This window comes from Aquarana catesbeiana, linkage group LG02, assembly GCF_042186555.1.
Source record: "Aquarana catesbeiana isolate 2022-GZ linkage group LG02, ASM4218655v1, whole genome shotgun sequence".
Classification (NCBI taxonomy): Eukaryota; Metazoa; Chordata; class Amphibia; order Anura; family Ranidae; genus Aquarana; species Aquarana catesbeiana.
The window spans coordinates 767471127-767496230 of NC_133325.1; the positions used below are offsets into that span (position 1 = coordinate 767471127).

Here is a 25104-nt window from a genome sequence, read left to right on the forward strand (position 1 = left end):
ATTTCAGTTTTTCTTTTTTTAATAAATCTGCAAAAATGTCAACAATTCTGTGTTTTTCTGTCAATATGGGGTGCTGTGTGTACATTATTGAGGAAAAAAATGAACTTACATTATTTTATCAAATGGCTGCAATATAACAAAGAGTGAAAAATTTAAGGGGGTCTGAATACTTTCCGCCCCCACTGTAGGTGGATGCAGCATCGTTGTGATGCTGCATCTCTCCTCTGCCATCTCTCAGGGTGAGAACTGAGTGATCAAACATGGCTGATCGCTCAGTTCTCCCCGCCACTCTGAGCAGAGAGCCGTGACTGTCAGTCTCTGGCTCTCTGCTCTGCCCCCCCACACACACACTTACTGGAGCGCTGGGCTGTGGAGGGGGTGGGAGCGGCCGACTAAGCCAGGCCTCTGGGTGGATCCCAACCATATGGTCGCAATCTTTCCCCAGTTAGGACCACCCCTGTGATGTCAGCCAACATTTAGCAAATGGCTGCAATATAACAAAGAGTGAAAAATTGAAGGGAGTCTGAATACTTTCCGTCCTCACTGTATATATCTGAATAAGATTGGAGTGTATCAATACTTGGTTTCCACCATCATCGCACTTTTTTTTTCACATATGAAATAATAGAATTATAATAAGAGGTTGCCCTGCATTTTTGAACATTTTTTTTTTTTTTTTGGGGGGGGGGGGGTCTCTAATGGGGGCACTGATGTAAGGGGGAAAGGGTTGGAAGATGTTGGACATCCTCCAGACAAGAAATTAGGCGATCTGATTTGATGCAGCTTCTAATGCACATTGTGAGAAGCTCGCAGTGTGCAGTGAAATCAGAGGAAGCAATTTCAGTCCAGGATGTGAGCCGGTACAACTGCGTAAGACTGAAGGGAAGGCCGTAGATCAGCTGTAATGTAATGTAAGAAGTGCAAAACCCACTGACCTTTAATTTAAAGGTATACTCCGGTCAGACTGGAAATATGATCTTCTAAGGGCATTTGATGAGCACAGAGTACCTGGGACTCCAGAGTTCCATCCAGATATTGATGTAATGAAGCAGCCTATCTGCTGACCTTGGATGCCTTCTGTTTAACTGTTTATAGTGCAGAATGGTAATTCCCACCCACATGCCTTGTATGATCATTGCTGTACCTTACACACATTATTTAACCACTTTAGCTCCGGAAGGTTTACCCCCCCTTCATGTCCAGGGCATTTTTTGCGATACAGCACTGCATTACTTTAACTGACAATTGCACAGTTCATCGACAATTGTGTCGTGCAACATTGTACCCAAATAAAACTGTCATTCTCTTTTCCCCACAAATAGAGCTTTCTTTTGGTGGTATTTGATCACCTCTGCGTTTTTTTATTTTTTGCACTATAAACAAACAAATAAAACGACAATTTTGAAACATAAAACAATATTTTTTTCTGCTATAAAACACATCCATTAAAAAAAATGTACAAAAAAAATCAAATTTATTCATCAATTTTGGCCAATATGTATTCTGGTCCAACATATTTTTATTAATTTTAGTATTTTTGCACAAACAACAAAACACATATACATACACAAATTAAAGAAAGTCATTCAGAATACATATCTAACCTTAATATTCATTAAAGTTATAATTATTAAATCGTAAACATAAGGAAAAAAGAAAGAAAAAGAAAGGAAAAAGTTAAACAAAAAAAGGAAATTTTTAATGATAAACAAAAAACATAGTAGGTGGTGTCTCACATGAAATCATAGTATCTCTTTTCAGATTTTAATGCTTTTTTTAATCAAATAGAGTATATATACTCCAACGGCGCTAAATTTTTGAAATTGATAAATTTCCAAATGAGTTTTTAAATGTAATCCAGGTCTGCCACACCCCATTAAACTTCTGTATAGTATCCTTATTTTCAGCTACCAGTTTCCAGTTTACCAGGCCAATATGTATTCTGCTACATACTTTTGGTAAAAAAAAATCCCAATAAGCGTATATTGATTGGTTTGCGCAAAAGTTATCACGTCTACAAACAATGGGATATTTTTATGGAAATTGTATTTATTTACTTTTTTTTTACTAGTGTAGCATGACCCCCCTAAGGGGCTGCTTGGATTTACCTGTTGATCTGCACTTCCATGACCCGATGAATATTCCAACCCACCTGACACTCTGGGTTCAGACATCTTTGCACCACCTTAAAGTGGTTGTAAACCCTTTACAACCACTTTAACCTACAGGTAAGCCTAGATTAAGGCTTACCTGTAGGTGCTTGAAATATCTCCCAGACCTGCACGGTCTAGGACAGTGATGGCGAACCTTGGCACCCCAGATGTTTTGGAACTACATTTCCCATGATGCTCATGCACTCTGCAGTGTAGTTGAGCATCATGGGAAATGTAGTTCCAAAACATCTGGGGTGCCAAGGTTCGCCATCACTGGTCTAGGAGATATTTGCAAATCGCCGTAGGGCAATTTCTTCTGCGCATGCGCCGGAGTTAGAAAGGGCACGCTGTGCCGTTTCTAGCTTGGGTCATGCCGTTAAAGGCGGCTCCCGCACGCATGCGCGGGAGTGACGTCATGTGCCGTCACGCGACTCCGGCCAGTCACAGGGCCCAAATTCGTGGCCCCGGAAGGAAGAGGGGTGAAGAATGAACGCTCGCTACTAGCAAGGAAGACGGGGACATCGCGGGCTTCTCCTGCAGGTAAGTGTCACATAATGGGCTACTATGCAATGCATAGTAGCCCATTATGCTTTACCATTGCAGGGAAACAAAGAGGAAGTAGCACCCATCAGGGTTTACTTCCACTTTAAAGCAATAAGTAAGACAACTCTGTGCGTTTATGTTCTGATAATGTTTACTAGAACAGTTCAAAGATGATATCGTCACAAAGAGGAGGTAATAGATCTGCTGAGTTTTGGGCCGCAGCGCCAACTCAGCAAAGGAATTCCTCCAAATAACACAAGCCAAGATATTTGCAGGTAAAACAGTCTATTATATACACGTGTACAGGGAAGTTCTGCTTGCTCCTGCTAGGATAAACAAAGTTAAATGGTTAGACTGACAAATTTCTAAAGGGGAACCCTCGGCCAGCCTATAAACCTTTTACCTTAATGAGAGGTCAGATTTAATGGCAATGGTGTAAGGCCCCTTGTAGCAATAATGACAGCAATGTCCCCGTTGCAGATCTGATGGTCTTCACCGGCAGTTGGAGCTCAGTAATTGTATCCAATAAGGTGTAATAGCAAGCAATAATGCTTCTGGAATTGGTAGAAGCCAAAGGTGTCTATGCACAGTGTTCAAGATAGGTTCAGTAAAGTATTCCCAAGGTAAGGACGTCTGTGCGAAGTGTGTCAGTGAAACCGTGAGAAAAGGATTTGTAAAGGTGGGCGATCGCCCTCTCACCAACGACCAGGCCGATTTTATGCCCTCCGGTCAGCAGCTTCTGTAACGACACACGTACAATGGATCCGCCGTATCGATCTCCCGATGCAAAGCTCAGAACAAAGGTTGGCAGGGGACCGAAGTGGTGCTGGATGGATGTCTGGCGAACAGCAAGCAGTGCTAGGCCCTTCTCATCTGGGTTGGAATGTGGTATATCATGACCTCTCTCTCCATGCACAGAGAGGTCCGTCTCACGTCAGGCCCCTTAGGAAGAAGGGCGCAGGGTGGAGCTGTGGTTTCTTTTATAGTTCCTCCCAGCAATCTCTCTGATGGCAGGAAAGATCCTGGGATATGAAGTCCAGGTACAGAGTCAGCCGAAGCAATTATCAGTCTGTGGAACTACTCATCCCACAATCCCTTTAGTTTGGCTCATAAACATGATGTCAGTTGTAAACACTGGGCACTAGAGAGACATACGATGCATAGAAATACCGGAGGATCACTGTACTTTATAGTTGTAGTGCACATTGTTACACTAGTAATAGTGGCGATTAACGACTTATAGTGGGACTGCGACATTGCAGCGGATAAATCGGACACCCAACTGACACTTTTGATACTTTTTTGGAGACTAGTGACACTAATACAGTGATCCATGCTAAAAATATGCACTGTCACTGTACTAATGACACTGGCAGAGAAGGGATTAACATCAGGGTCAATCAAAGGGTTAAATGTGTCCCTAGTGGGTGCTAGTTTACTTTTTTCAGGTTTTTTTTCCCCTTTTATTTCTCCTGGTGATCTTACCAGTAACAAACTTCCAGGGTGACAACACTTGCTTGTATCTATGGAGGAGCAGCATTGTCCCTCTAGGACGGGAAGTGTGTTAGGACTACAGAACACCTCCCCTCTTCTCATCTCCATAAAATGGGGGAGGGGTGCTTTTTATTCCATAGGACAATTTACCTGGTAACAGTCGGCACAGGCAGAGAGTACAGGGAGCTATCAGTTCACAAGATTTCTGGCTGCGTCAATAGTTATATTTTTGCACGTATTGCAAAGATATAACAAAATACCGTAATTTCAGTAGTATATTTCAGGGGTCTCCACATTGTGGCCCGGATGTGGCCCTTTGCATGCCTTTATCCAGCTCTTGGGGTACTTTTCCTCCCACTGATAAAAACACTATTCCGTCCACTGACACCAACGATGGACACTATTCACCCCACTGACACCAAAGTTGGGGCACTATTCCTCCCACTCAAATCCACCATGGGTCGCTATGCGTCCCACTGATACCAATGATGGGGCACTATTCCCTCCACTGACACCAAAGTTGGGACACTATTCCTCCCACTAATACCAACAATGGATTGCTATTCCTCCCACTGACACCAGTGATGGGACACTATTCCTCCCACTGACACCAATGATGGGGCACTAGTCCTTTCACTGACACCAATGATGGGGCACTATTCCTCCCACTGACACCAATGATGGGACACTATTGCTTACACTGACACCAACGATGGACACTATTCACCCCACTGACACCAAAGATGGGGCACTATTTGTCCCATTAATACCAACTATGGGACACTATTCCCCCTACTGACACCAAAGTTGGGACACTATTCCTCCCACTAATACCAACAATGGATCGCTGTTCCTCCCTCTGACACCAATGATGGGGCACTATTCCTCCAGATGACACCAATGATGGGGCACTTTTCCTTCCACTGATACCAATGATGGGGCACTATTCCTTCCACTGACACCTATGATGGGGCACTATTCCTCCCACTGACACCAATAATGAGGCACTATTCCTCCCACTGACAACAAAGATGGAGCACTATTCCTTCCACTGACACCAATAATGGGGCACTATTCTTCCCACTGAAGACAATGATGGGGCACTATTCCTCCTCCTGACACCAATGATGGGGCACTATTTCCCCTCTGCTGACCACCAAGCCTAAGGCACTGTTTGCTCTCACTGACACTAGGACGTTTTCTACTCCCACTGGCCGCTGTCTGCCCATAAGAAATGTTCACTGTTAGGGCTTGTTCACACAGGTGGTCATGGAGCGGTAACACTGTCACTGATCCCGAACCCTTTTAAGTGTATGGGGCTGCGCCACCTCCCAATCGTGTATAATGCATTTGGTTGCAGCGCAGTGGTTCCACATTTACCGGGTTAAAACATGTGGTGAGGAGGTTACTGTTGTGCCTTTAGTTATCCTTTGAGGTGCCTCAAGTGACCTTTCTGATTACAGAACAGTCGCAGTGTTGGGATTATTTACTTTGCATTTTCATACAGATGAGCAGACACATTTTTCACCAACACATGGATGTCAAGCAGAGGGTACAATGCAGCTGTGCCTGGATAATAAACAGAAGACCCTCCGAAGGAGAATGGAGCTCCCTGTATAAAGCTTCCTGTTTACCTGGTGTGTACCTTTAAGGGCTGGAAAATGTTTCCTGGAGGAAGTGAATGTGTTCAGATATGTCATTATCAAATCATTTCTTATTGGAAGAACGGAACAGCAAGACGCGGCATAAATTATCCTTCCTCTAGACGTCTTTTTGTAAAGCAGCTTTTGTCATTGACTGAGCCGGGAATACAGAAGAGGGACACTGATTTCCATACATTATCTATCTATCTATCTATCTATCTATCTATCTATCTATCTATCTATCTATCTATCTATCTATCTATCTATCTATCTATCTATCTATCTATCTATCTATCCACGTTCAATATTAAGTTGACCCATCCTTTGCAGCCATAATGGCTTCAACTCTTCTGGGAAGGCTGTCCACAAGGTTTAGGAGTGTGTCTATAGTTACATAGTAGGTGAGGTCGAAAAAAGACACAAGTCCATCAAGTCCAACCTATGTGTGTGATTATGTGTCAGTATTACATTACATATCCCTGTATGTTGCGGTCATTCAGGTGCTTATCTAATAGTTTCTTGAAACTACCGATGCTCCCCACTGAGACCACCGCATGTGGAAAGGAATTCCACATCCTTGCCGCTCTTACAGTAAAGAACCCTCTACGTAGTTTAAGGTTAAACCTCTTTTCTTCTAATTTTAATGAGTGGCCACGAGTCTTGTTAAACTCCCTTCTGCGAAAAAGTTTTATCCCTATTGTGGGGTCACCAGTACGGTATTTGTATATCGAAATCATATCCCCTCTCAAGCGTCTCTTCTCCAGAGAGAATAAGTTCAGTGCTTGCAACCTTTCCTCATAACTGATATCCTCCAGACCCTTTATTAGCTTTGTTGCCCTTCTTTGTACTCGCTCCATTCCCAGTACGTCCCTCCTGAGGACTGGTGCCCAGAACTGGACAGCATACTCCAGGTGCGGCCGGACCAGAGTCTTGTAGAGCGGGAGAATTATCGTTTTATCTCTGGAGTTGATCCCCTTTTTAATGCCAATATTCTGTTTGGTTTGTTAGCAGCAGCTTGGAATTGCATGCCATTGCTGAGCCGATCATCTACTAGGACCCCCAGGTCCTTTTCCATCCTAGATTCCCCCAGAGGTTCTTCTCCCAGTGTATAGATTGCATTCATATTTTTGCCACCCAAATGCATTATTTTACATTTTTCTACATTGAACCTCATTTGCCATGTAGTCGCCCACCCCATTAATTTGTTCAGGTCTTTTTGCAAGGTTTCCACGTCCTGCGGAGAAGTTATTGCCCTGCTTAGCTTAGTATTGTCTGCAAATACAGAGATTGAACCGTTTATCCCATCCTCGAGGCCGTTTATGAGCAAATTAAATAGAATTGGTCCCAGCACAGAACCCTGGGGGAACCCCACTACCCACCCCTGACCATTCCGAGTACTCCCCTGTCTATGGGAATGTGTTTCCACAAAAAATCTCTCTGTGTATTGCCTCTATTCTCACTTGTCTGTACTTTGTATAGATTTTTTATTGGTTTCCTCTGAGGTGTCACGTGGACCTCCTATAGAAGGATTGCCCACAACTCCCCCCCTGTGCTCCTCTTCTACTCCTGCTGTTCCTTCTCAGTATATTCCCAATATATTGGCCCCTATGTGGGCCTAGACCCAGGAAGAAGTCCTTCCAGTTCCAATCAGTTCATCAACAATTTGGCAGCGTTCTGCGCCTTGTGTTTTGCCAGCAACTATTTACCGGGTTTCCATTCAGCGACAGAATTACAAAAACAGATTTGTCCAACCAGCTGTGCGCAGGATCTTCACAAAATCCCCGCTTCGCCTCTGCACAACCTGGAATGAGCTGTGTCCAATTCCATTATCATCCCTCTCCAGAAATGATCGTTTCCATCATTTATTAATACAGACTACTGGCTGGCGGAGATAATTATTATTTTATGTAGCACAATTATTTCATGTAATTCTCTATTGTGCTACATAAGAGGGTGAGCCATACCAATACATAGAAATGCATTCACACGATAAGTGGTTTGTTATTATTTGTCAGGAATATTTAGGTATTCATTGGCTGATGAGGATTTTAAGGTCACAAACATTTACAGAGGAAAAGCACTTGAAAAACTGATGTATCCCATTGAAAAAGTGAACCCAAATCTTTCATTTAAAGCGATCAATGTACCTTTTAAAAATGGGAGGGGGGGGGGGGTAATTATCTATTGACTGGTGGACAGACAAGGCTACTTAGAGGCCACACAGGCTGACAACGTTATGACCTTTCAGCACTGGCAGGGAGAAAATACAAGCGCATAGCAGCAAACATACCTATCCTTGTGAAGGAGGGCTGCAGTAACATACCAATTTATAAATGGATACTCAGATTAGATAGTGATGTAGGGCCCTGGTGCACAACCTTCAACCCGAGGGCCACATCCAGCCCCTAGGCACTTTTTGTGCGACCGCCTGGGCCCTTGCACACACTAATAATCTGTGTTTCCCAATTGCCCTGCTATAGTCGTGATCTCTAGCAGCCTCATGTAATATGTCTCCAGTCTATGACTGTCTCCTGAAGCAAGTTTCCAGTCTCCAACAACTCCAATACATGTTCGCAGTCTATAACCATTTCCTGTGTTTTTTCCCCAATCTGAAAATCTACTGTGTTATATCCAAAGTCTCTGACCATCTCTTGTATCATGTTTGCGGTCTCTGACCATCTCTTGTATCATGTCTGCAGCCTCTGACTATCTCTTGTATCATGTCTGCAGCCTCTGACTATCTCTTGTATCATGTCTGCAGCCTCTAACTATCTCTTGTATCATGTCTGCAGCCTCTGACCATCTCTTGTATCATGTCTGCAGCCTCTGACTATCTTTTGTATCATGTCTGCAGCCTCTGACCATCTCTTGTATCATGTCTGCAGTCTCTGACCATCTCTTGTACCATGTCTGCAGTCTCTGACCATCTCTTGTATCATGTCTGCAGTCTCTGACCATCTCTTGTACCATGTCTGCAGTCTCTGACCATCTCTTGTATCATGTCTGCAGGCTCTGACTATGTCTTGTATCATGTCTGGAGCCTCTGACTATCTCTTGTATCATGTCTGCAGTCTCTGACCATCTCTTGTATCATGTCTGCAATCTCTGATCATCTCCTGTATCATGTTTGCAGTCTCTGATCATCTCCTGTATCATGTCCGCAGCCTCTGACTATCTCTGGTATCATGTCTGCAGTCTCTAACCATCTCTTGTACCATGTCTGCAGTGTCTGACCATCTCTTGACTATATCCTGTTGTATGTCTGCTGGTTTAGATAATGAATATTCACTACATTTTATGCGTGGCCCTTTGGTGATATCTGGGGCCGCATTTGAGGATCCCCATATCAAGAAAGTTGACCACTACTGATATAGGGGTAGCACCATGTATCTGACACACCCAGGTGTAGAAGATTCTTTGATGGCCATAGCTCCAGAAGACAGTGAAGGCCAGGGCTCACCTAAGGGGTAGGTAGGATATCTCTTCTTTTGCAGGCCGGTTTGTTCTCACTTCTTTTTTGTAGCAACAATGTTTATTTAGACTGCAGACCGCAGCACCGTTCCCCCTGCTTGGTGACTTCCTAGTTCGTCTAAGAGGTATGTGGATGGCTGCACTCTGGAACAGGACATCTTTATTAGAAACTTAAAACAACATAAAATGGCAACTAAATCCCATAGGGGAGAATAAGAAGGGCCTATGCGTTTCGTGCTGCTAGCGGTTAATCATAATTATGCCATGATGTCATGATTAAGTGCTAGCAGTGCGAAACATGTTGGCCCTTCCTCTTCTATGAGATTTGGTTGCCTTTTTATGCTATTTTAAGTTTCTAATAAAGATGTTGAGTTTCTAATAAGGATATCCTGTTCCGTAGTGCAGCCAGCCACATACCTGTTTGTCCATATTTGCACCTGGATACAGAGGAGCTGTGTGGGATCTTACAAACGGTTGAACCTAGAGCAGCATCCTCTGTGTTCCTAGTTGGTCTACTACATGGTGAACTGGGAACCGGTCATCATGAGAACATGCTTATGCTGGAATGGTGCCCAATGCCATCACCACAAGGTGGTCAGTAGATTCCGGCATCAGTTAGGATGCCGGGAATGTGGCAGGCGGTGCCCATGCACTAGTTCCCATCAAGAGGGTAAAGAAAAAGGCCATCAAGCAGAAAAGAGAAATGATTTGGATGACCTGAAGGCTATCTATGTCCAGTATTCCACAGGTAACTGGAGGTGAGACAATATTTTGATGAGTTTATTACATCTTTATCACCTAACCTTTAAAGCTCAATTCTAGGCAGATAAAATAGACACAATTTTATTCAACTCTAACCATAAAATATCATTAAATGTTAAAGTACCAGAATCTGGTATCAGTCCTTGCATCCCTACCCAGCAGGGCTTGACCACGAGAGAACAAAAAAGCAGAAGGATCCAACCAGTTCATGTGCTGGCAAAGTGCATGCTAACAGGAGGAGAGATCAGATTTATGAGCTCATCCTTGTACTGCTTCACCTTTCATTGTCCTTGTCTCAAGTTGGTTTGGGTTCAACACAGTCAGGGTTTAGAGGAAAGGAGTTGAATAATGCTGACCATCAGACTGAGGGCCATAGGTGTACGCAGCCTATTGCATTAGGGTGTGCACCCTAAAGCTCAAGAACACATGTATGTATGTATGTTTGTATGTATGTTTATATATATATATGACTCCGGCACATCGATCTCCCTGCTGGCACAGTGTAAGAGAAGTGTATACTTACCGGCAGAGCCAGTAAGAGGGAGGTCTTTCCCATCTTCCTGTCAGCACACAGAGCGATAATGATAATGTGCATGGGGTGATTAAGGCACACCCTGTGAACATGATTATGCTGAGAGCATCTATTGGCAGAAAAGAACTACTTTGGAGAGAACTCTTGATTACTGAATACGAATACTGTAACAAAAGCTTATTTTTCATGTTATCATTTAATAGGCTATTAAGGTTTATCCTTTGTCCTTTGGCTGGAGTTCAGCCTTTAACCTAATATCCAATAGAATAGTAATTTTTACAGATTATACCAGTAAAGTCATTCTTCTCAGGGAAGGTATGTGTGCTGCTATTCACTTGTATTCTCACCCTGTCAAAGCAGAAATGTCAGTTCACTGACAAGCTGTAAAGACAGAATTAAAAAAGTTGAAGAGAAATAAAATTAGCTGCTGATTGTTACACAAAGATGACGGGGGAATAAATATTACATGTGGCTTATTCTTTACATCAGGGGTCCCCAAGCCCCGGGCCGCTGGCTAGTACCAGTCCGTGACCTATTAATGGCCAGGCCGTGCAGCGGGAGGTGACAAGACTGTGTTTGCCGCTCACCTGCAGCTGTGTCACTGAGCCTGTGTGTCTTCTCCTGGGTCTCCTACCCTGCCACCATTGTCATCCTATCAGCAGGGCAGGGCGTGGGAAGAGCTGGAGATCTGCTCTGGAGAGGGCAGCCCCCATTATATCACCGTGCCCCTTTACTGTACAGCCCCCGTTACATCTTTGTGCTCCTTTACAGTGCAGCCCCCATTACATCACCATGCCCCTTTACAGTGCAGCCCCCGTTACATCTTCATGCCCCTTTACAGTACAGCACCCATCACATCTTTGTGCCCCTTTACAGTGCAAGCCCTGTTACATCACCATGCCCCTTTACAGTGCAAGCCCTGTTACATCACCGTGCCCCTTTACAGTGCAGCCCCCATTACATCTTTGTTCTCCTTTACAGTGCAGCCTCCGTTACATCACCGTGCCCCTTTACAGTGCAGCCCCCAATGTAAATCTTCATGCCCATATACAGTGCAGCCCCCATCCCATCTTCATGCCCCTTTACAGTGCAGCTCCTGTTACATCATCGTGCCCTTTTACAGTGCAGCCCCATTACATCTTCTTGCCCCTCTACAGTGCAGCCCCATTACATCTTCTTGCCCCTCTACAGTGCAGCCCCCGTTACATATTATTGCTCCTTTACAGTGCAGCCCTGTTACATCTTCTTGCCCCTTTACAGTGCAGCCCCCGTCACATCTTCTTGCCCCTTTACAGTGCAGCAACCGTTACATCATTGTGCCCCTTTACAGTGCAGTCCCGTTACATCTTATTGCCTCCTTACAGTGCAGTTCCCTTTACATCTTCGTGCCCCTTTATAGTGCAGCCCCCATTACCATCACCGTGCCCCTTTACAGTGCAGCCCCGTTACATCTTTGTGCCTCTTTACAGTGCAGTCCCCATTACATCATCATGCCCCTTTACAATGTAAAGGGGACTGAACTGTAAAGGGGCACTGTAAAGTAAAGGGGGGGCTGTGATGTGAACGTTGGACACTGTGGGACTGCTTTAAAAGGGGTACTGTAATGTAAAGGAGGACTGTGGACACTGTAAAGGGGGTTGTGGTGTGAGGGGGGGCTGGGGGCATACTCCGTGAATATCCAGCCCCCCCCCCCCCACCCCTGGTCCTCGGGGAAAAATTGGCTGCCATGAAACTGGTCCCCGATAGTACCAAAAAGGTTGAGGACCCCTGCTTTACATAATACAAGTCTGCGGGGATGTAGAAAAAAACTGAAAATATTTCGACATCATATGCAGGTTATTTTTACATAACTATGTAAAATAATCCCTCAGTATATTGTGTGGACCTTGCACCCTTCCCCATTATAAAAGGCATTGAATACATTAACAAATGAAAGAAATGATTTTTCTTTTCTACTTTTTTTTTAATACTATTTTTATAGTTAACTCTTTTACAAAATTGTATGTCTATCTGAGCTTGCCATCCCCTACACCATAGTGCAGTCAGGGACGTTTTGTATTGGGTTTTTATGACGGCGATCAGCCCTCGTGAATAGACCTGGAACATTCAGTCTTCTTTTTCATGCCTCGGCTGCTTTCACGGCTGCTGCATTATAATAGGTGAAGCAATCTGAACCTTTTGTAAGGATTTAACTTGAAATTCTCATCCAGATTTACTGACATCGGTGCTGTTTTTTTTAATTTTTTTCATTGGGATAATAAAATCTCTCCGGTTTCTTTGTGTGCCACCTGAGCGACATTTGATCACCAAGAACTGAACAAGAAAGATTAAAGTTCTGCTGAGTTGACCGGTATCAGTTGCCGTATATTCAGTTGGCTATTTAGGACTCTTGGCGCAGAAGCTGAATGTTGTATGATGGAGCAGGCCAGAAGGGGTCACTCTAAAAACGAATCCAGATGTGGACACGATGTCTGCTGGCAATATTTGGGTAATAATGTTTGGAAATTAAATGGGTTCCTGCTTGAACCTGCAACCCAGCTATGGACATGAAAGTATTTACATATTATTATCACAGAGACTCTGAAGTTAAAGTGGTTGTAAACCCTCTCATATACCCAGTGAAGTGAATAGCCTCAGATGATACAGAGGTGAAACAATTCCTCCAACATAAGTTTATTTGCGGTCTATTCTTTTGTACATCCCTTCAAAAGTGTTGATTTTAGTTAAAATCCTGCTGCATTTTTCAGCATCACAGAGGAGGGGGTGGAGAGCTGCAGTTACAGCTCTTATACACTGCGTGAGAGCTGATTGTAGCAAAGGAACACACACCCCCTCCACACACTGCAGAACTGTGTTCTGAAAGGACAAGCTGAGTGCTGAGCTCTCCTCCCCATCACAAATGTTATCTCATGTGTAGGGAAAACTTCTCAGAAGTGACTCATGCTGATAACAGAGGAACGAAGCACCAGAAAGAAACAACACTTAGAGCTTTGGAGAGAGACAAGTAAACATCGCAGATACACTATATTACCAAAAGTGTTGGGATGCCTGCCTTTACATGCACATGAACTTTAATGGCATCCCAGTCTTAGTCCATAGGGTTCAATATTGAGTTGGCCCACCCTTTGCAGCTATAACAGCTTCAACTCTTCTGGGAAGGCCGTCCACAAGGTTTAGGAGTGTGTCTATGGGAATGTTTGACCATTCTTCCAGAAGTGCATTTTTGAGGTCAGCAAGAGAAGAGCTGGTATGAGATGGGTAAGGGAAAGAGGGTGTCCCAATTGGTACATGCACAACAACTATTGATAGCCCACGGGACTTTTATGAGAAACACCTCAAAAAATGTAAAATAGAAGAAAATGTATTGTTTACAAAAGTGTTTTACATACATTTAAATAGCAAGCTGTCATACAGTACATATACTGTATACCAACAATAGAAATGCATTTTCAAATACACAGCAATAAAACATACATTTTAATTAGAAAATAAATTAGAAAGCTTGCATTGAATATAGATGGTCTATACTAGTATCCACCATCAGCTTAAAGAGCCTGTGCTGACATTCTCGATGCGTTTCACAAGATAGGAAACTCCCTTCCTCAGGAGAGGCATGGAGAAATATCTGGAGACAAAAAAACATACATAAATATATAAAAATAAGGGGGGGGGTCGTGGGGTTTGGGGGGAGAGGAAGAGGAAAGGGGAAGGGGAAAAAGGGAAAAACACATATTAGACCTCACATTCCTGACTTACAGTTATTGAAAGATTGTAGTAAACTTCCACATGGGTACAATGGTATGACAACACGTAAATAAAATCAATAGATCTTCCAAATGTACAGGAAGCTGGATGGAGCCATCCAAAGGTTCACAAAATTTTGTGAGGTCAGGCACTGATGTTGGATGAGAAGGCCTGGCTCGCAGTCTGTGCTCTAATTCATTCCAAAGGTGTTCTATCAGGTGTCATTAAAGTTCATGTGTGTGTGTGGGGGCGTGGCCTGGACGGCAATGGGATAGGACGTGTGTGAGCAATGCTCCGTCCATGGTAGATCCTGACACAAGCATCCTGTGAACCCAAACGATATTTCGAGCCCCACATCTGTCCCATAAAGACCCGCTGTACCTGCCGAGTCATGTCGCCGCCGAAACGGAACGCTGCAGCCTCTTCATCCCTGGAGCGGTATCGTAGGACAGAGCGGGACGGTGAGGGGCAAGATGGCGCCGCCTCCACAGCATACCCTGCTTCTCACACAGAGCACGAGGCGACAGACACAGCGCGTGTCCTCGAGGCGATCTCCCTCTGCCAATCCACACTTACTACCAAGCTAGAAGAGGAAAAGGTGGACATTTCACTAATAAGGCAGGATATGACTAAAATCCAAGAACGGGTCACTGAAACAGAGGCCAGAATTAGCCGGGCAGAGGACACCCTATACCCTCTTCAACATTCCCAAGAGGATCTTAAGCGACAAGTCCAGCTATTGGCGCAGAAACACGACGATCTGGAGAATCGTGCCCGCAGATCTAACTTGCGCTTTATCGGGCTGCCTGAAGGCTCAGAAGGTACAGACCCAGCTACTTTTCTAGAAAAACTCCTCATTGCAACCTATGGCAGAGAGGCTTTCTCCACCACGTTCGTGGTGGAGCGCGCACATCGCATGCCTGCCCGCCGACCACTGGAAGGAGCCCCTCCACGCACCTTCATTGCGAAAATGCTGAATTTCAGAGACCGCGATGCAGTCCTTCGCATGGCCAGAATTAAAGGCAATATTCCGTTCCAGGCAGGATCCGTTTCAGCATTTCCCGACTTTTCTGCAGAGGTGCAGAAACAACGCTCCAGGTTCACGGAGGTCAAGCGACGCCTACGAGCACAACACATTAAGTATGCCATGCTGTTTCCTGCTTACGCGTGGTGGGCGAAGACCGGGCATATTTCTTTGATGACCCAACACTTGCATCGGAGTGGATCGACAGGCGAGATGCAGAAAGAAACAGACCAGCCTAAAGATGATGCCTCCGTCTACAGAGGACTAGGTGAGACTCCGTGCCCCCACATACTCTATTAACATTTAATACACATACAGTACCCTAATTAAAGCCCCTGGCTCTACTGGAAGCGGCTCAACATTATTTGATAACACCCTACAGAGACAGAACCCCTCCGGGTGTTACCCAGGTGCAGGTCTCACAATACACTCTGCACTATTAAGGCTGAAGTGACTTATCTATGCAATCTCTGCTCAGAGCGCATTCCCTGAACTCCAGTATATGTTTCTGAGCCGCCCCGACCTGGGGTACGCGCGCTCCTATCTGTCTCCCCATGACTTTACCTCATCTTAGGAAGAGACTGTACCCCTCCATCTGGTCTTTTCTGTCCGGCCCCTCAGGCTCCTAAAAGTTGGTTGCAGCCATGTTTATAACAAGAGAGATGAGGGAGGAGGGCACGGGGTCACCAGCTCAACTTTAATAGATATGTACTACAATATGTTTTATGGGGAATTTGTTACCTATTACTATATACCACATATGGGCGTAAAAATGGAATACATAGTCCCATCAGGTGTTCCATAAACATACCGTCTAAAATACCGTTGTCGGTTTATTAACCAGAAATTATTTGCCCTTACCACTAGTGTGGTATATTGTCACCGGCATAGTCAACTAGGCTTTAGCTGGTGTCAATACAGTTAGAGTGTACTATTGGGTACCACGGTGCCTACTAGTGGTTACACAGGTTACAGGTCTTATGCTCCAGCCAAGTTTGGGAGGCTGAGAGCAGGGAGGGGGGAACAGGAAATGTTATATTTAAGTTCACAGAGCATGCATTTTGATATGTTGGACTATAAAGGTGCTGATTGTTTATGGTACTACCCAACTCTAAGATGGACCACAGGGTGGGAAATGACGAGTGTTGGAGTTGGGCCTGTCCTGGGAAAATTTGACCTCTATACGTACCCCCATGACACATATGACTAATGTAAAGTTCCTAACATGGAACGTCCGGGGAATCCGGGACGAGATTAAGCGAACGGCAATTTTTGGTTGCCTTAAGTCCTATCGTGCGGATATAATTGTGCTAGTTGAAACGCACATAACAGGCCAATTACAGGTTGCACTGAAACGCCCATGGATAGGGTGGGCATACCATGCTACGCACTCCTCCTACTCCCGAGGGGTTTCCATACTCATTGCTAAAACTACCCCATTTGGCATAATTTCAGTGCGGACGGATCCTCAGAGCAGGTTCATCTTCCTGCACTGTACTATCAGTGGTTCACAATACCTGATTCTTGCCTTTTACATACCCCCACCTTATAACTCTGCTATAGTCACAGAAGGTTTATTGTATATGTCACAGCACCCTGCCATCCCTGCTATTTGGCTGGGGGATTTTAACAAAGTTCTAAACCCCACCAGAGATAGATTGCAGTCCTTCCAGAGCGCTCAAACCCCTGACAGCACCAGATTTGGGCGATTAATGTCCGAATTCTCCTTAATAGACACATGGAGATCTAAATACCCGAACACCCAGGCCTTCCCTTGCTTTTCGGCAACACACTCCACCATGTCCCGCATAGACTTCATATTAATCTCAGAACTGCTCCTCCCACTCCTAGCAGACTCAGGATACCATACTAGATCTCTTTCAGATCATGCTCCTTGTTGGGCTACCCTACGCCTCACTCCACATACGGGATCCCACACATGGCGCCTCCATCCCTTCTGGCTGTCTGCCCTAAAAGATCAGGAGGATATCCAGGAGGAATGGCAATATTTTTTTCAACCACAATAGGGACACCGCTTCAGTGGATATAGTCCGTACAATCCTCTCTTCACGCATAAATAGACTGAAGGCCTCATCTAAAGCTGCACTTCACCTTGCCTCTGAAAAAGTGGAAATAGCAACTAAAGAATTCAATTTAGACCCTACCCCAGCCACGGTATCAACACTTATACTACATACCCGAATTCTAAACCAATTACACTTCGAGAAAGCCAAACAAAAACTTTTTTTCTCAAGACAACGGATATTCGAGATGGGTGAAAGAGCGGGTAAATTATTGGCATACTTGGCTCATCAGGACACTAGTCCACCGGTGGTGGTGTCCTTGATAGACTCACATAATGCTCCCTTAACGGACCCCATATTGGTAGCATCGGCATTCCGAACATACTATGCCGACCTTTACTCCTCTAAAGTAAAAGTCACTAGACAGGAGACACAGACATTCCTTCACGATATACCGTTCCCCCAGATCTCAGAACCTCAGATGACAGAAATGGAGGCCCCTGTTACTGCGGATGAGATTGCAATTGCGATCTCGTCCCTAGCCCCAGCGAAAGCCCCTGGTCAAGATGGCATACCCCTAGACTTTTATGCAGAATACTCCGAGGTACTTGTCCCTGAGCTGCTCAAACTATATAACTACATCTTCGAATCTGGCTCCCTGCCTGAATCCCTCCGGCGGGCAGTAATTATAGTGATCCCCAAACCGGGAAAGAATCCCCAATATCCGGAATCATATCGCCCAATATCACTGCTCCAAGCAGATATTAAAATTCTAGCAAAAGTTTTGGCCATTAGACTTAATCAAATTATTCTCTCCATTATCCACCCCGACCAGACGGGATTCATGCCTGGGAAGAATACGGCCATGAATCTGCGTCGGTTATATATGAATATCCAAGCGACCCATGAGAACATAGGGGACCGAGCAGTGGTGGCGCTGGATGCCGCCAAGGCATTTGACTCCGTGGAGTGGGAGTACTTATGGGAATGCCTAAGGAGGTTCGGATTCGGGCCCAGATTTATTAAGTGGGTACAACTATTATATTTCTCACCAGAAGCTAGTGTGCTTGTGAATGGAACAATATCAGACCCCTTCCCGCTGGAACGTGGCACCCGCCAGGGTTGCCCACTCTCCCCACTCTTGTATGCCCTAGCAGTCGAGCCCCTGGCCATCTCTCTCAGGATGCACCCAGGAATTAGGGGTCTCAGGGCTGGTAACCTGGTGGAGACGGTGAGCCTGTACGCCGACGATATGCTTTTATATCTGGAGGATACTGGCCCGTCCCTCCAGGCGGCCCTAAAGACCATAGAGGATTTTGGGAAACACTCTGGACTAAGTATGAACTGGTCCAAGTTGCAAATTATGCCTCTAGATCTAACATCACCCACGCGCCAATCAGCCTCCCTTCCATTAATTAGAGTAGCTTCTATCAAATATCTAGGTGTATTAATTACTAGAGAACCCAAGGAATTCATTGTCAACAATATAGAGCCTCTATTTACATACTTGAAATCCCGAACACAAGTCTGGACTAGACTCCCATTGGGAGTGATGGGGAGAATCAACCTCTTTAAAATGATTCTGCTCCCAAAATTTCTTTATATACTATGGAACTCACCATTACTTATCCCCCTAAAAATCTTCAAAGCCCTAGATCAGATAGTCAATTCATTTATATGGGGATCCAATAGACATAAGCTAGCTTGGAATACCCTAAAAAACCCCACCACCGACAGAGGAGCTGCCCTCCTGGATCTACATGCATATTATATAGCTGCACAGATCTCACATCTATTTCATCTTCATAAAACTGACAAAGATAGATATCAAGCTTTAGTATGTAGAAAATCAAATGGGGAGATGGATTCTCCCCTACAAGTAATATTCAGAGGCAGGGAAGGTAGGGGAAGAGGCACAACTCAGAACCATCTGCTACACCAACATAAAAGAATTTGGGAGATTGCGCTTAAACTAACCGGAGCTGATTTCTATCATTCACATACACCCTTATGGCGCAACCGCCAACTGCAAGAACGAATGCACTTGCCTGGTGCTGCAACGTGGGCTACTAAGGGAATCACATATTTATTTCAGGTACTTACGCCCCTAGGGGTGGGACATTTTCAAGCACTTAGAGAGGAATTTGACCTACCTGCAAACATGCTGTTTAGCTATATGCAGCTGAGACATGCTCTACGGGCCCAATTCATAGATGGTTTTCCTAACACACAAACACTACCTATGGTTGAAGTGATTATAGGTGAAGAACCAGCTAAATTGACATCCAACCTCTATAGCATTATACGGGCGCGCTCAGTAGCAAGAATTATAGATAGCGCTAAAAATAGGTGGGTAGAGGACATAGGCCCAATAGAAGACTCGGAGTGGGAGGAAGCACTGGAGAATGTCAAGAAATCATCCCCAACACTTTCCGAACGTTTGATTCAGCTGTATATTATCCACAAAGCCTACCTTACCCCCTCACGGTTGGCCAAATTCTCACGCGATCAGGATCCCAACTGTCCAGGGTGCTCAGCTAATCCATGTTCTTTTGTTCATTTAATATGGGAATGCCCAAACATCCAGCACTATTGGACACACGTTATAAAATTTTTATACGATCACATGGGCTCACCCCTACAACTTGATCCCAAAACATGCCTGCTAGGCATCTTGCCAGACGCTGACACTGAAAAGTATTTGGCAACTTTCCTCCACGAAACTTTGTTCTGTGCCAGAAAAGTGATTGCCAGACACTGGATGAGGACTAGCCCCCCCCACAGTCCGAGCCTGGATTGGTGAAATAAACAAAGCATTGCCATACAAGCAAGTACTATACAGACACAGAGGGTGCCCGGCCAAGTATAACAGAATCTGGGATAGGTGGCTCAACTCCAGTGAAACTTGTATTGAATAATTACATAACCGAAGGAAACCTTGACATTTACAGTACCTACACTACACTGATTATTCCGTAATGTTAAATGTAATACCAATACGACAACTGGATATGGTTGGAGGACATAGGGAAGAATAGAATAATACTCAGCGTAATGTACTTAGGAACACTAATACTAATGTGAACCTCTGATGTAATGGAAATTGCACCTAACAAACTTTTTCTAATTTTTATTTCTTTCTTTTTCTTCTCTTGTTTGTACTAGTGTACTTTGATTAATCTGTACCAGGGGAACAAATGTATTCCATACATGTATGGTTGTTCTCGTACTTGTTTTTTTATTTCTGACAATCAATAAACATGCTCTTGTTTAAAAAAAAAAAAAAAAAAAATGGATTTCTTCGACTCCACCTAATGTTTCCACTTGGGAGAGGATGGTGGATGAGGCTCTTCCACTGTACAAAATAACATACTCAAACAGGGGATGCTCCTGAAAGTATGAAAAGGTGTGGGGCCCCCTGGACCCTGGCCTGATGTCCCCCCTCAAATGAGTGTGGGTTGTCTAGACCGTAATGTGGGCCAGGGGGTCTGCCTCCATCTCTCAGTCTCCACCCTGTGGATGCAGTGTCCCTTGGCATTGACAATCCTCCATAAGGGAAATGGCGGTTCTTTGTTGGTAAAGAGTTCTGTAATTTACTGTTACTTACTGATATCTCACTGCTGCAATGTCATGAAAATGTCACAGTTGGTTTCTTTTGTTTATTTTTTGCATTTACAATACATTGTGTTGGAACACTTTTTGTTCTTCAGTCATACTGTAATGTACCTTTCTTTTCAAATAAAGCACCAAGTTCTCAGGCAAAAAAAAAGTTCATGTGTGTGTAACGGCAGGTGTCCCAATACTTTTAGTAATATAGTGTATATGTGTCCCAATACTTTTAGTAATATAGTGTATATGTGCTTTGTTTAGATTTCATGACTGAAGTTTACAACCAATTTAAGTTTCAGTCAGTTCCTAACAAGAGCACTTCTTTACATTAGGAAACTGTAAGGCAGCCAAGGCCCCCGATATTTAAAAAAATAGGAGGAAGGAAGCTGTGATTTCAGTGCTTTTGTTGTGAGCTTTGAAGATTAATTTTTCCACAATGTCTACAGCTACAGAAGTTTTAGCTATCATATATTCCTTGTTTGGAATATGCAAATACCTTAATGTGGAAGTATCATTATTCTATGAACATTGCACAGCCACATAATACACGGTTATGAGAAATACATAGCACCATGTTTGAAATTTTTACGTGCTTCAGATGTCCAGCAATCAGAACTAGAAACTGCAAAACATTCACCAGCGACACCATGCAACTCATGTTGTCACTTAGCCCACAAGACATAGATAGCAAGGAGGGCAGGCCAAGCGACACCATGAGTTGTCACTGGTAAATTTCTGGCAGTTTCCATTGCTAATTTCTGGACAACCAGAGTGTGGAGAGATGTCTAAATGGTGCTTTGTTTTTATTAATGTACATGTGTTTTATGGCTGTTTAATGTTCATAGAATGTTTAACCTCTTGGCATCGGCATGCAAATATGTGTCTTCTCGGCGTGTGGACCTTGGTGCCGAGTGGCCGCATAGTTTGCATGCATTAGTGCTTTTGGCACAGTTACCGTCAGCTAATGGAAAGCTCCCGATTGCTACTACTGATTTATGACCTGGACTGAAGGCCTCATTTATCGCTCTCTCTCTCTCAGTCTGGTTTCTATGATCTAGGCTGAAGGCCTCAGACATCTATGTCCCCTTCAACACTGGTCTCTAAGATTAAGGCTGAAGGCCTCACACATCTGTGTACCCTCAGCCTGGTCTCTATGATGTAGGTTGAAGGCCTCACACATCTGTGTAACCTCAACCTGGTCTCTATGATTTAGGTCGAAGGCCTCACACATTGGTGTACCCTCAACCTGGTCTCTATAATTTAGGTCGAAGGCCTCACACATCTGTGTACCCTCAACCTGGTCTCTATGATGTAGGTCGAAGCCCTCATACATCTGTGCACCCTCACCCTGGTCTCTATGATCTAGGTCGAAGGCCTCACACATCTGTGTACCCTCAACCTGATCTCTATGATGTAGGTCGAAGCCCTCACACATCTGTGCACCCTCACCCTGGTCTCTATGATCTAGGTCGAAGGCCTCACACATCTGCGTACCCTCAACCTGGTCACTATGATCTAGTTTTAAGGCCTCACACATCTACGTCCCCCCTCAGCCGCTACTCACGTCCCATTCCTTTTGATAGCACCAATGAAGGCTTAGACATCTGCATGCTTAGGAACTTTACATAAGACGTCTCATAGGCAGAACATACCTTTTTTTTTTTGGTAAGTTAGGCACTCAACTTTAACAAATGGTTGATGTTTAACAGTCTTTGTCCACTTACAACTCTTAAGCTCCTTAAAAAGCACTATCCTTGGCTCCATGATCCCCTCATAACAGACAGAGAGCATCACTGCAAACTCACACGGCTGGCCTTGTCTACTCTTTCTACTTTAAAGGGGATCTTTCCTCCTCAACTGTCACTGCTGAACGACCTCAACAAAGGATTCCTTCTCATGATTGGAGGACTCTTTCAACCAAGCAGAGAGCAGAAATTCTGGGATTAACGGTTTACTAAATCTAAGACATGGGCAAATATGTTGGATTGGTTGGCTCATCAGTTGGCGCCAACTTTTCACCTAATGGCCCCATTACCAGTTTTATTGAATCCTGCATAAGGGGCAGGGTACATTTTGGCATAGGTTTCTTAAATATTTCTGTTGGTTTTAGAACACAGTGTTTACATTTCAATTTGTATTTTATGTCATTACTGCAGTTACAACACTAATGCTTGTCACATTGCCATACATGATAAAAAATGTGGTTTCATTCCTATTTTTTTTTTTTTTAGAATGCTGCCATTCCTTCAACCACAATGTCAGACCCAAAGTCAGTATGTGTGTCATTGGATGAAGTGGTTTCCAACTGTGCCAACAGCCAGGACACCCCACTTCTTAATGGACATTTAAAAAAGGTGGACAACCACCTAACGGAGGCTCAGCGCTTCTCCTCTCTGCCCAGGAGACCTGCCGTGAACATCGATTTCAAGGATCTATCATTCTCGATCCCTGAGGGGCCATGGTGGAAAAAGAAAGGTAAGACAGTTCATAATATTTTGGCAAAAAAAAAATAAATGCATACTTCTAAGCAGAATGTCAGGTCTTGTTCCACTGTGCTTGTATAGGGTCTTGAGATATCCGTTGGCTCAAAGAGAAATTATTACAGATCGGTGGTTGCCAGGGGGGCACATGAATAATATGCAAGTTTTAACATTTTTACATTTCTACTTATAGTTTATACTTACACAGGGCTTTTTTCTCTGAGAATAGGTGCAGATACCCCCCCCCCCCCTCCGCTTATGAATCACACCTTCTCTCCACCCCCTACCCACCTCAGAGCACTATCTATCAGTTCCACCCCCTACCCACCTCCCAGTAAAGCCCCATTTAGAGAATACATAACCAAGTATCATTTTGAGATGCTAAGTAATTTGTATGGAATTTGTTAATGATAACACGAAATACAGTAAAATATATCCCCCTCCAGCAACAAAAGATCCCCCGAGCAACAATATTCTAGTGCGTCGGGATCCTACGGGGTAAATGACCGTGCTATATCAAGATGCCACTCAACTCAACTCTCAACTCAACTCAACAATAGATCCTCCTAGCAACAATAGATCCCCCCTAGCAACAATATATTCCCCTCCCTGAAACAAGAGACCCCCCAGCAACAATAGATTCACCCTAGCAACAATAGACCTCCACCAGTAACAATAGAACCTCCAGCAGCCAGCAACAATAGACCCCTCCTTCAACAATGGATCCCCCCCCCAAGAATTAACCCCCCATCAACAATAGATCCACTACCAGCAACAATAAACCTCCCCTGGCACCCCCCTGCAAAAATAGATCCCCCCACCCACCAACGACAATAGACCTTCCAGCACACACCAGCACCCCTTGCTCTTACTTACATTATGTGCTGGAGGTACCGGAACTGAATTCCCCCATGTTTCTGCTGGAAAAAAAGCCCTGTACTTACATAATTATTCTATACTTGGGGTAGACATACAGTATATGCTTGTTACTTGCTATACTTTCTGCTAAGTAAGTTAGCACAGTAATTCATTCAGTAATTCATCCAACTGTTTATTAGTGAGTCTTCATCGGTTTACATTGAGCTTGTCTGCGGTCTGCATTGTAAAGTGTAAAAGCAGAAGGTCAGCAGAACAGGACTGGCAATGAGGCAAGTACCTGGAATCCCTCCAGTTGACTTTCTGTAATAACATTGTATAGGGTAAATAGGCAAGGCTTATGCCCTGTACACACGACCGGTTTTGCCGTCTGAATAAATTTGAAGGTTTTTCCAAGGAGTTCCGACGGAATTCCGCTCAAGCAGTCTTGCATACACACGGTCACACCAAAGTCTGACCATCCAGAACGAGGTGATGTACAACACGTACGACGGGACTAGAAAAAGGAAGTTCAATAGCCAGTAACCAATAGCTTCCGTCTCGTACTTGCTTCAGAGCATGCATCGTTTTTGGTACGTCGGAACAGCATACAGACGAGCGGTTTTCCCGATAGTAATTAGTTCCGTCGGAAAAATTTAGAACATGTTCTCTAAGTCCGTCTGAATTTTCGATGGAGAAAGTCCGATGGGGCATACACACGGTCGGGATATACAATGAAAAGCTCCCATCAGACTTTTTCTGACGGACAT

At 44.2% G+C, this 25104-nt stretch overlaps 1 protein-coding gene across 1 annotated transcript in view; it reads left to right on the top strand.

The window, feature by feature from the left end:
• ABCG1 (ATP binding cassette subfamily G member 1) overlaps nt 1-25104 on the top strand; it is a 144865-nt gene that overhangs the window by 12945 nt on the left and 106816 nt on the right. The window contains exon 2 of the mRNA XM_073617270.1: nt 23231-23474. Within this exon, the coding sequence (XP_073473371.1) occupies nt 23231-23474 (244 nt within the window). The remainder of the gene's footprint in view (nt 1-23230; nt 23475-25104) is intronic.